Below are 13027 nucleotides of genomic sequence, written 5' to 3' on the forward strand. Positions count from 1 at the left end.
ATGACACAGTGAGGCTGCAGTCAGCAAAATGGTGCCAGGTTGTAGCAAGCACCAAGTGCCAGCCAAAGAACTTAGCACTTTTATTCTACAGGGGATAGGAAGTGTGGGTGGGGTGGAGGAGTGGCAACTGGAGGATTAACAGTCAGACTGGAGCACTCAGGGCTGGTAACAATCATTTCACAACCTTGACGTGATTAGGTCTAATGTGTGCAAGTCAAATAAATGCAGCCTGAGCATCGTCCTGGTTTGACTGAGAATCATTCAGGTTTAAAACCATTGTCCTGAGCCAAGCATGGTGCCTCATACCCATAATCCCAGCACTTTGGGAGGCTGAGGCAGGAGAATCTCTTGAACCCAGGAGTTTAAGACCCACCCTGGCAATATAGGGAGACCTTGTCTCTACAAAAAATACAAAAATCAGCTGGGCATGGTGGTGCGTGCCTGTGGTCCCAGCTACTTGGGAGGCTGAGGTGGGAAGATTGCTTGAACCTGGGGAGGCAGAGGTTGCAATGAGCCAAGATCATGCCACTGCACCCCAGCCTGCGCCACAGAGACCCTGTCTCAAAACAAAGAAAAAAACACTGTTGACCTAGCATGATTATTAATAGCAGTCCCTGCTACTCTCAAAGATGTCCTGGTTTGGACAATAAATTATATGGCTACCTAAATACATGTAACTTGGGGACTATCTATCTGTGTTTAATATCAACGATAACAGACATACATTTTAAAAGTTACAAACCAGGAAAAGGTAAGCTTCCCAACAGGTATTCTACAAATGGATTACAGGTGGGGCACTAGCTATCAATGTTTAAATATTTTATAGAGGTAAAAACTTAAAGCCATTTTGTCTAACTATACAGAGTTGAATAGTTGGCATCAGAGTTGGCATTCTATTTGAGAACCATTTGTGTAACTCTTTATAAATCTTGTGAATTCTGTTATTCAAGCTCATACAGATTCCCCCAAAATTGCTTCCAGAATCCCCAGTATACAACACAAATGTAACTGTTTCTGACACGAAAAATAGTAAGAAGCACTGACGTAGATTAATTGTGGAAGCTCAAAAAAAAAAAAAAAAAGAAATCAGGACAAAAAATTCACTAGTGACTAAGTTATCATGAGTGTCCTCACAGCATAGCCCAGCAGGGAGGGCATGAAACTAAGAGACCATGAATTTCTATTGCAGTTTCCATTTCGCCAGTATAACTGATCACAGGTTTAAAAAAAAAATTTTTTTAAGAGACAGGGTCTTGCTCTGTCACCCAGGCTAGAGTGTAGTGGTGTGATCATACACCACAGCCTTTACCTCCTACACTGAAGAGGTCCTCATTCTCCCCAGCAGCTGAGATTACGTGCCACCACATCCAGCTAATTATTTTTTTGCAGAGACAGTCTTACTTTGTTGCCAAGGCTGGTCTTGAACTCCTGGCCTCAAGGGGCCTCCTGCCTTGGGACTACAGGTGTGAGCCACTGTGCCTGGCCCTGATCATAAGATCTTGATGATGTCCTTGACTCTTTCCGAACCTCAAGTTCCCTTAGCTGACAAATGGAAATAACAATGGCAACCAGTCATTTATTGAAAAAAAGAAAAGAGGTGATATTAGTAAAAACCTTCATAAAATCTAGAGTACTTTATAAACATGAGGTATGCTAAAAAGTTATGTTCTTTAAGGTCTCATTTCTCTCAGGGATAGCCTCTTTTTCCACTCGCCACTGGTGTCCCTCAGGGGCACCCTTGGTAGAATCCCCCAGATCTTTCTCTCACTCCAAACACCTTTGTTTCAACTACTTCTGCCACTATCCCATTTGCTGACCACTCCCAAATCCATATCACCAGCCCAGCTCTGTCTCCTGAGCTCTGGATCTGTATATGCAGCTGTTTATGAACAGCTATCCTTGACTAGTCAGCTGACATTTCAAAACAGGGTCCCAAACTTTATACTTTCACCCCTAGGTCTGCTCTTGCTCCCAAATCAGGGTCATGGTCCCCATTCACCCAACTATTCCAGAATCTGTCCCAGGAGTCATCTTTGACTCCTTCCTTTCCACTGCTCCATACTCTCCCCTCCAACAGCAGCTCTGATCAGCTGTCTTCCAAATCAGTCCCACTTCATTAGTTCACGCTCTCACCTGAATTAGCATTTCCTAAATAGTCTTTTGCGTTTTTTTTTTTTTTTTTTTTAAGATGGAGTCTCCCTCTATTGCCCAGGCTGGAGTGCAGTGGCACAATCTTGGTTCACTGCAACTTCCACCTCCTGGGTTCAAGCGATTCTCCTGCCTCAGCCTCCTGAGTAGCTGGCACTACAGGCGCACACCACCACGCCTGGCTAGTTTATATATATATATATATATATACACACACACACACACACACACACATATATATATATATATATATATATATATTTAGTAGAGACGGGGTTTCACCATACGGGCCATGGCTGGTCTCAAACTTGTGACCTTGTGATCCGCCTGCCTAAGCCTCCAAAAGTGCTGGGATTACAGGTGTGAGCCACCGCGCCTAGCCCACTTTTGCTTTCTTACATTCCACTGTCTACACTGCCACTGTGAAGGACTATTCTAAAACACAGTTTTGAGCATGTGACTTCTCTGCTAGAAGACTTTCAGTTGCTCCTTTCTTGTCCACAGAGCTCTTCCTCACCTGACTGGTGCTTCCCTTCTGCCTCCCTCTCTGACCTTTGAACTTTAAGCTTCAGTCAGTCTAAACTACTTGTAGTTCCTCAGCTATACCATTCCCTCCCACTAGAACCTTCACATACTGCTGCTTCTGGCTGGAATGCCCCTTTCACCCTTCTCTTCTCTGGTTTCTATTATAAGGAAATCTAGCACAGATCTAAACTCCTGAGTTCAGGAGTAACACAGGCTGGAACTGAATTCAGGCTCTACCTCATATAAACTGTGTCACTTTAAGCAAGTCATTTTTCTTTGCATTTCAGTCTCCTCCTTTGTCACATTAAGAACACCTATACCATGGGCTAAACTAACTGCACACAAAGCACATAGCACAGTGTCTGCCACAGAGTAAATGCTCACTGTATGCTCAATAGATGTTATTTTTACTGTAAGCACTCAACCTTGACATCTCAGATTAGACACGTTTCCCCAGTGCCCAGGTCCACTTTAGATGTTTCTTCCAAGACTCTTGCAGCAACCCACAGATGCCTCTATCATAATTCAAGCACCCACCTTATCACTGGCAGTTGGTTTATCACCCCTCACTTGACTGTAAGCTTCTCAAGATTAGGTATCTGCCTTACACATTTCTGTTTTACCAGACCAGCCCCTTGCCTTTGTGTTCAGTTAATGTTTATTTAATACGTGATGACTTCCAGGGTTTTAATTTATTAAACACTGAAAGACAGCTTGTTAAAATTTCATAATATGACACACCTTTGATTAGGCAGGCAATATAGTCCAGTTTTTCACTTGACAATTCAATTACAGGTAAGCACGGTGACTCATGCCTGTGATCCCAGCACTTTGGGAAGCCAAAGTGGGAGGATCACTTGAGCCCAGGAGTTTGAGAACAGCCTGGGCAACATAGCAAGACTTTGTCTTTCCTAAAAAAGAAAAAAAAAGCCAGGCATGGTGGCACGCACCTGTAGTTCCAGCTACTCAAGAGGCTGAGGCAGGAGTATCCCTTGAGCCCAGAAGTTCAAGGCTGCAGTGAGCTGTGATCACACCACTGCATCCCCACCTGGCTGACAGAGCGAGACCTTGTCTCTAAGAAAAAAATAAAAGGTAAAAAAAATAATAATAAAGTCAATTACATTTCTTCATTCTATACAAACATAAAATGAAGGAGAAGTGGTAGACAGTTCCCACATAATTTCATTTGGCAGCAAAAATAAATACATGGTGCTCACTTCAGCAGCATATATACTAAAATCAGAACAATTCAGAGAGGACCAGCATGCCTCCTGCAGAAGGATGACACATATTTGTGGTGTTACATATTTTCTTTTAAAAAGTAAATATGGCTGGGCGTGGTGGCTTACACCTGTAATCCCAGCACTTTAGAAGGCCGAGGTGGTTGGATCACCTAAGGCCAGCAGTTCGAGACCAGCCTGGCCAACATGGTGAAACCCTGTCCCTACAAAAATACAAAAAAAAAAAAAAATTAGCCAGGCATGATGGCAGGTGCCTGTAATCCCAGCTACTCAGGAGGCTCAGGCGGGAGAATTGCTTGAACCTGGGAGGTGGAGGTTGCAGTGAGCCCAGATGGCACCATTGCACTCCCGCCTGGGTGACAGAGCGAGACTCCATCTCAAAAAAAAAAAAGTAAATATATGTTATTTTAAAAGAAGCAATTGTGCATAAAATGAACATTTAAGAATGATTAACTGTACTTTCACATCATAGAAATGTCTCAGATCAAGCTCAAATTGCATGGTAGAGATAGGATGTCCCATTAAAATAATGAAGGTATTTCTATGCTTAGGGCTATGTTTGTAGAAGTGCCAGAAAAAATAAAAAGGAAACTATAAATTGGGCATTATCTTACACACCTGGTAGCTGAATCAATCTGACCTTAATTTTTCATAGGTACTATCTGCAGAGACCAACTCAGGTTGTTCACCTGTCAGAACTAATACTGATTAAATAATGCCCCCGACACTATTCTTAAAACCTTTTGCTGCCATATGTTTAAAGAAAAATCCTAGCAAATCAGCTAAAAATTGTGGTTAGTGAAGTTACAATGTGCATGAAGAAATAGGCATCATCACAATTTCTGGACAATCATTATTTACTGATGTTTTAAAGTTAAATTTACCTGACAACAGTAAATATTCCAGTTCAAAACTGTTATGAAAGAGGTTAGCACGTTGGAATTCTGCAGTTTCCAGCTGAGCTGTCATTTAAACCACACCCACACAGCCCAAAAGCACATCATGCACAGAGAATTCAGGTGAGGTGACATTAAGTCTCAACAACTTTGGGGACATTTGGCATGATAAAAATCCTTGATCAACTAGTCCAAAAGCACTGTCACCCTTAAGAAACAGGGGAACACGCAGCACAAATACCTATTTCAGCACTTCTTTTACATTATGTCACTGAAAAGATTCATAGTATAAGCAGTAGTAAGTTAGAGAATAATCAAGACAAGCCAGGCTCATGCTCCGAGCTCCCTTGGGACACCATTATTACCTTTAGTCACATTTTCCTTCCATCATTCAAATGCCCACCTTAACACTGGCAGTTGGTTTATCATCCCCCACTTGACTGTAAGCTTCTCAAGTTTAGGTATCTGCCCTACACATTTCTGTTTTGCCAGACCAGCTCCTCACCTTGGTGTTCATTTAATAAGTGACGACTTGCAGGGTTTTAATTTTATTAAACACTGAAAAAGAGCTTGTTAAAATTTCATAATATGACACACCTTAGATTAGGCAGGCAATATAGTCCGGTTTTTCACTTGAAAATTCAATTACAGGTAGGCACGGTGGCTCATGCCTGTGATCCCAGCACTTTGGGAAGCCAAAGCAGGAGGATCACTCTTCAGAAGAGTTTATCACTCTTCTAAACTATACATTCTAAACTCCCTCCTATGAGATTTTGTAACTACACCTGTTCTACACCTCTCAGCTCCTAGCTTTTTAATAGCTATATATTAACATGACTTCTCCATCCTACTAGACTGTGGTTTCTTCTAGGTCACTTTAGTGTCTCCCCAAAGCTTCATACAGGATTTCAATTCATGTTAAGTCTAGGTAACTGAGCACAAAGCATGGCACTATGATAGCTATATCAGGGGATCCGGTAAAGTCTTTTTAAAAGAAATTCGGTTTTCCTCATAAAGCAAATACTAAAATATACATTGATATGCATACGCACATCAATTCCACTTTAGAAATAGAAAAATTATCCCTGGGGGAAAAAGTTTTTTTTTAATACATTTTTTGTAGAGATGGGGAGGCTGGCACCGTCTCACTATGTTGCCCAGGCTGCTCTTGAACTCCTGACCTCAAGTTATTCTTGCACCTCAGCCTCTGTAAACTCAGCTGATAGCAATAACCTAAGCACATTCTGATAATGACCCTGTAGGGCTGACACACCTAAATGTGTGTTCTGAGCTAGGGAGTCCCCAAGTGCCCAACCCAGTGATTTTTTCCTTATATATGATAAACATGTGAGCAATCCCCACCATGGAACATGGGATGTGTGGGGAAAAGAAAGAGAGATCAGCCTGTTACTGTGTCTATATAGAAAGAAGTAGACATAAGAGACTCCATTTTGTTCTGTATTTGAGATGCTGTTAATCTGTGACCCTACCCCCAACCTCGTCCTTGTAAGAGACATGTGCTGTGGTGACTCAAGGTTTAATGGATTTTGGGCTGTGCAGGATGTGTCTTTGTTAAACAAGTGCCTGAAGGCAGCTTGCTCGTTAAAAGTCATCACCATTCTCTTAATTTCAACTACCCAGGGACACGTACACGACATACACGGCCAAAGGTCGCAGGGACCTCTGCCTAGGAAAGCTAGGTATTGTCCAAGGTTTCTCCCCATGTGATAGGCTGAAACAATGCTGCTAAAAGGTTTATGGAGATATTTACATATGCATATCAAGACATAGCATTTTCTTTTGAACTTATTCATGTCACAGAGATCTTTGTCCATATGTCTTACTGCTAATTTTCTCCCTTCGATGATCCTATTGTCCTGCCACTCCCTTATCTTTAAGATGATAAAGATAATTATCAATAAGTACTAAGGGAACTCAGAGACCAGTGCCGGCGTGGGTCCTCTGTAAGCTGAGCGCCGGTTCCCTGGGCCCACTTTTTCTTTCTCTATACTTTGTCTCTGTGTCTCATTTCTTCTCTCAAGTCTCTCGTTCCACCTAACGAGAAACACCCACAGGTGTGGAGGGGCAGGCCACCCCTTCAGGGATGTACAGGGGATCGGGGCCCTGAGTTTTGGGTTAAATGAAGGTTGCCAGGTGGAAGTCATTCGGGGGAGGACATCAAGTGACAATGCTATGTAAACTGCATGTTTGCAGGCAGTTGTGGTTCTCCTGCCCTGCCTGCCACCACTGTACTGCAGAAAGACAGATATGTTGTCCAGCCTGCTGCCAATGGTCCATTTCTATATATAAAGTAGTTCTTTTGTCCAGCCCACCACCACTGAACTCTTTCCCTTGTTTGTAAGCCCCTAATAAAACCCTATGTTTTGGCTGGGCACGGTGGCTCATGCCTGGAATCCCAGCATTTTAGGAGGCCAAGGCTGGTGGATCACCTGAGGTCAGGAGTTCAAAACTAGCCTGGCCAACATGGCGAAACCCCATCCTTACTAAGAAGTACAACAATTAGCCAGGCATGGTGGTATACACCTGTAATCCCAGCTACTCCGGAGGCTGAGGCACGAGAATCACTTGAACCCAGAGGTGGAGGTTGCAGTGAGCTGAGATCACGCCACCGCACTCCAGCCTGGGTGACAGAGTGAGACTCCATCTCAACAACAACAACAAAAAACATGTCTTGTCTGCAGGCTCTGGGAATCTTCTTCAGCCTCTTCAACCTGGTGCCTTCACTACTGAGGTTAATGGGGGTTTGGCGCAACAGTGTCCCAAAGTGCTGGGGTTACAGGCATGAGCTACCATGCCTGGATTAAAGAAGTTTTAAAATAATTTATTACTACATGTTCATTTTAAAAAATCTAGAATATACCAATATAAAAACTGAAGATACAACCTTATGGCCCAGAAGAAAAAATCATGTTTTAAATTATATCTTTCTGCTTTTTCTATACAAACATAGATACATGTTTTGATATATAAATAGTGTATACGCTATTTTGTAGCCTTTTCCTGCTTAACACATAGTATACATCTTTTGCAAGTCATTAAACATTTTACAACCTAAATTTTTTTAACTGCCTAGTATTCCCAAATATGAATTTACCATTATTTAGTCTTTTACTACTCTTAAATTTTTTCTTTTTTCTTTTCTTTTTTTTTTTTTTTTTTTTGAGATAAAGTCTCACTCTGCAGCCCAGGCTAGAATGCAGTGGCACCTCAGCCTCCCAAGTAGCTGGAATTACAGGCGCGCGCCTGTAACTGAACTCCTGACCTCAGGTAATCTGCCCGCCTTGGCCTCCCAAAGTGCTAGGATTCCAGGCATGAGCCACCATGCCCGGCCTTCATTCGTTGAAATGGTGCTGCAAATAAAAGAAAAAAAGATTGCTGAATGTTCCTTCACATTTATTATAAGTGGCAGTGCTTTTAGACTAGTTCAACAAGTTTTTGGTTTTTTTATCTTTGTCTTATGGTGCTGATGAACAAATTTTTTTTTTTTTTTTTTTTTTTTTTTTTTGAGATGGAGTCTCGCTCTGCCGCCCAGGCTGGAGTGCAGTGGCCGGATCTCAGCTCACTGCAAGGTCCGCCTCCCGGGTTCACGCCATTCTCCTGCCTCAGCCTCCCGAGTAGCTGGGACTACAGGCGCCCGACACCTCGCCCGGCTAGTTTTTTGTATTTTTTTAGTAGAGACGGGGTTTCACCGTGTTAGCCAGGATGGTCTCGATCTCCTGACCTCGTGATCCGCCCGTCTCGGCCTCCCAAAGTGCTGGGATTACAGGCTTGAGCCACCGCGCCCGGCCACAAATTTTTTAATCCTGTAAAATGTTTCCATCTTTATAGCTAGAGGTTTGCCTATATCCATCATTACTTACCATAAATTCCATCTTAGAGGGATTATGGGGTCAAAAAATAAACACACTGCTAAGGCTTCTGATGGATATTGTCAAACCGTTCTACAAAAACGTGGTTCTAACATATATTTTCTCCAGCAGTGTACACTTCTCAGTATTTTAACCTGCACTGAGATTACCATTTAAAAAAAAAAAAATCTGTCTGCATAGCATTTAGAAATCAGCCTTCAGGACTTCCCCAGACTCTCTTCTTTTGTTCCTCTAGTCTCCTGCTGCCTGGTCATCTAAATTACACCTCTGCCCTTCCCAGAGCTCCTTTTGTTCGTGCTTTTCCACTGCTCACGTCTTCTGGTGGCTTTGCTATAACACTGAAATTTGCCTAGCTAGTATTTTATCCCCTTAGGGCCAAAGTATCAACTAATCTGATGAACTAATCCATGCTAATGCAAAGGGGCTCATTTTCAGCAACACGTATGCAATATAACATGCAGTTTCAGGAAAATATATTGTCTACAACAGCAATGCCTTTTATCTTATAGAGCATTGGTTCTCAAGTTTTGCTGCAATTAAGATCATCTGGGGAACTTTTCTTTTATTATTATTAGTATTATTATTATTGAGACGGAGTCTCGCACTGTTGCCCAGGCTGGAGTGCAGTGGCGATCTCGGCTCACTGCAAGCTCCGCCTCCCGGGTTCACACCGTTCTCCTGCCTCAGCCTCCGGAGTAGCTGGGACTACAGGCGCCCGCCACCACGCCAGGCTAATTTTTTTGTATTTTCAGTAGAGACGGGGTTTCATCGTATTAGCCAGGATGGTCTCGTGATCCACCTGCCTTGGCCTCCCAAAGTGCTGGGATTACAGGCGTGGCCACTGCGCCCGGCCGGAACTTTTCTTAAACACTGCTAAGAACATTCATCTCCCAGAGATTCTAAGTTTGGTATGTGGTGTAACCTGAGCATCAAGTGTTTTTTTGTTTGTTTGTTTGTTTTGTTTTAAACAGTTCTTAGGTGATTCTAACAGCATTTGTGTTTGAGATGAGTCAGAGAGAGCCTAAGTAGTTTCTCCTTAGGGACTATGGGGAACCCCAACGAAGAAAAGCGCAATGAACATAATCTCAATCATCTGACTCACTGTACAAGATAAAGGAGATAAAGAGTAGTAAAGGGTGAAGTATTTGCCAATGACAACAGAATAACATTCACATTTCTTGATGGTAGGCGGCTGACGCTGTGTTAGGAAATAGGCTGAGCTTAATCTCTCAAACAGCTTCAATAGATTTTGTAATTGAGCCAATCAATTCGAACTAAAATTATTTGAGTAACGAGGTTGACATCATGCTATTTATTTACTTATTTATTGATTTGAGACAGAGTTTCACTCTTGTTGCCCAGGCTGGAGTGCAGTGGCACGATCTCGACTCACCGCAACCTCCGCTTCCCGGATTCAAGCGATTCTTCTGCCTCAGTCTCCCAAGTAGCTGGGACTACAGGCACCTGCCACCAGGCCTGGCTAATTTTTTGTATTTTTAGTAGAGACGAGGTTTCACTTTGTTGGTGAGGCTGCTGGTCTCGAACTCCTGACCTCGTGATCTCCCTGCCTTGGTCTCCCAAAGTGCTGGGATTACAGGTGCGAGCCACCGCGCCAGGCCATGACACCATGCAATTTAGTAGTAGCGCTCCAGGTTTCAACTATATAAATTATTTCCAGTTTATATTTATTTTATTGCTTCAAAAAAGGTGAGCATTCTTATAGATGTTCCCACAATCCACAATGAACCCTTTGGGACAACTAGAAGACTCACTACAAGTACCAGGCACTTAAATACATTACTAGACCTTACAGCAAACCTACAAGGCAGATATTGCCCTGTTTTACAGGGCAAGCTCAGGAAGATTTGAGGTGACACTGGTAAATTGCTTTATTGGGTAGAATATGTTTCCATCTGAATAATGATCTTTCTGATATTTCACAATTTAGAAGAGAAGTGGTAAGAGCCATTTCTCTGCAAATCCACTCCTGAGCCACAGTGTCAGGTGAGAACACTGGTTACCTCATCTATTACTGACTTCAGGTTACACCCACTATCATTCTCAAGCGCCACCTGAGGGTATACTCTGTGGCGGACCTTACACAGCCTTGTCCTTGATAGGTTGGCAAGCCTAGCTGGGAAAGAAAAGCTTTTCTCCAAACCTAGCTTGTCCGAGATTACTTATGATGGAAAAGACTTCTTTGGTGACCTGAAAACTAAGAATAATCTCTGCAGCCAACACAGGAGTTTGATCTTTTTCCTGTTTTCCTATGTTTAAGCTATTGTAGAAGACCATTAGCCCACCCAGGTAAACACCAAGTAAACATCACTGTTCCTCAATCCTTGAAGGGTATTACTTTCAAATTACATAATTTCATGGGGGAGGAGAGGGATTGCAAGGCTTCCTACACCAAGACTGACTTTATTGACACCAGTGCTAAAGAAGGGGATGATCATTTTCACCATGTCAACGTTATAGGAAGCAGGAGGAAAGGAAGGGGGGCAGAGGTCTATAGTTTCATAGACCTTTCATAAGAGAGAAAAAGAGCTTTGGAGGTGAGAATGTGGCTGAATTCAGGAAAAGCAAATCCATGTTAGGAATGTGCTACAATAGCTACAATACCCTAGTAAGGGGACTTTTCACAGGATAAAGCCCCACAGATTATGTAATCCTACACATAGTGAATGGACAGGGAACAGGAATATAAACCCTCTGGGAAAATCATGATTTTTTAAAAATCAGCTTTCTTAGGTTGAAATGATTTTTTTTCCTCTTTCTCTAGTTGTCATTTCTGAAAGAAGGAGTTTATAAAAATATTCTAAGATTAAAGCCCAAGGTTGTGAGGAGGGAGGAGGCTTAGTTTTGGAGAAGGTTAGAGTTTAGATAGAGCAGGCTGCTCAGAAATACTGTCCAATCAGAGGGCTCAGCCTTGGCTGCAGACTGTAGTTTAGATTTTAGATTCTCTGACACTAAAAATAATGCCTCTTACCATGGAATAAACCAGAGACAGTTACATTTTCCTGTCCATGGGAGGAATGAACACACACCCATGATACAGTGGAGAGAAATGCTACCCTCTCGGGTTAAGGCAGGTAACCTCACTCAGGAAAAGGTTATCTAACAGCCAAGGACATAAAATAAATGCTGTAGGGCAAGCAGAAAACATGCATCATGCAAACCAGGGCTGCCGCCTCCTCACCTCCTTTCAGCCAGCCCAGTCTCCCAGTCCCCGTTCCTGGGCTGAGCTGAGATCTGCCTCAGGTGAAACGCCTCCTCACCTCCTTTCGGCCAGCCCAGCCTCCCAGTCCCCTTTCTTGGGCTGAACTGAGATCTGCCTCGGGTGAAACGAGAAATCCCTCAAGTGCTTGGATGGAGAGCCCTGCCTGCTGTGTCCCGGAACGGAGCGCTCCACAGACTGGGGATACTGGGAGACTGCCCTTGCCTGCTTCTGCTTCTAAGGTGGCTGCATTCCCAGGAACCAGAGCCTGCTTTTCCCGAGCTCTCCTAAAAACATTTAACTCACTCTCTGCCGGCCCCTATGGGAGAAAGACAGTGTGGAGAAGAGTGTTTTATAAAATGCTGAAGGATTTGCCTTTTGACGTTGCAAACCAAGGAAGAGGAAGATATTTAGGACAGACGAAGGTTTAAACAGTTGTCATATTCCATTCAAGCACTTCTTCCCTGTCACAAACGCAGACGGGGAAATGCAGACCTAGCCCGCTGCTGGCAAGGAGGCGAATGCGATACCCTGAAAATTCCCGATTGGACCACCTTAAAAAGCGATAGCCTCAATGCATTAGGAAAAACCTGCGTTTTCGTGGAACCCGGCAGAGGAATTTTGTATCCCCTTCAAATATTGCGTAAGAGGAGGAAGAGAGAAGCAGCGCTGGGCTGCACCTCACCACTTGCTGTGCACCCCGGAAAGTGGCGTCCAGCAGCATCAGCTTCCAGGGGTCGGACACAGAGCCGGGCAGCGGGATGTACACGTAATAGGCGGCCAGCGCCACCAGGGCGGTGAGCAGGACACAGGACGACCTCATCTTCCCCCGGCTCGGCTCGCCAGCGGGTTGGCAAAGAGGAAAGGACGATGCCACCCGGAGACCTCCGGCAAGTTTCTGCCCGCGGCAGCTGCTCATTCACGCGTTTCTTATAAGCCCAGGAGCCAATCAGAGGCTGCGTCGGGAGGAAGTTGGAGCGCGGACGTGCCCTCTCTACGGTGTCCTTGCAAAGTGTGGCAGTCACTCCAGGTTTGAGGAAGGCGCTGTCGCTGCGGTGGCGGTAGCACAGCGGACCCTGGAGGACACTGGTTTGTACTGCATGCGTGTGA

General features: G+C 43.8%; 1 protein-coding gene and 1 non-coding gene across 4 annotated transcripts in view; one reads left to right on the plus strand and one right to left on the minus strand.

Moving 5' to 3' along the window:
- The window catches only part of NCEH1 (neutral cholesterol ester hydrolase 1), a 93268-nt gene extending 80445 nt beyond the window's left edge, over nt 1–12823 (minus strand). For all 3 annotated transcript variants that reach the window (XR_013413654.1, XR_013413653.1, XM_001084048.5), the window contains exon 1: nt 12603–12823. Coding sequence is in view for 1 of the 3 variants with exons in the window: in XM_001084048.5 (XP_001084048.3) it covers nt 12603–12740 (138 nt within the window). In the remaining 2 variants the exon portion in view is untranslated. The remainder of the gene's footprint in view (nt 1–12602) is intronic.
- Nucleotides 3883–3985, plus strand: LOC114676525 (U6 spliceosomal RNA). The gene has a single exon (XR_003727593.1). It is a non-coding gene; the product is annotated as a U6 spliceosomal RNA (small nuclear RNA).
- Nucleotides 12824–13027: the final 204 nt, after the last annotated feature.

This window comes from Macaca mulatta, chromosome 2 (assembly GCF_049350105.2).
Source record: "Macaca mulatta isolate MMU2019108-1 chromosome 2, T2T-MMU8v2.0, whole genome shotgun sequence".
Classification (NCBI taxonomy): domain Eukaryota; kingdom Metazoa; phylum Chordata; class Mammalia; order Primates; family Cercopithecidae; genus Macaca; species Macaca mulatta.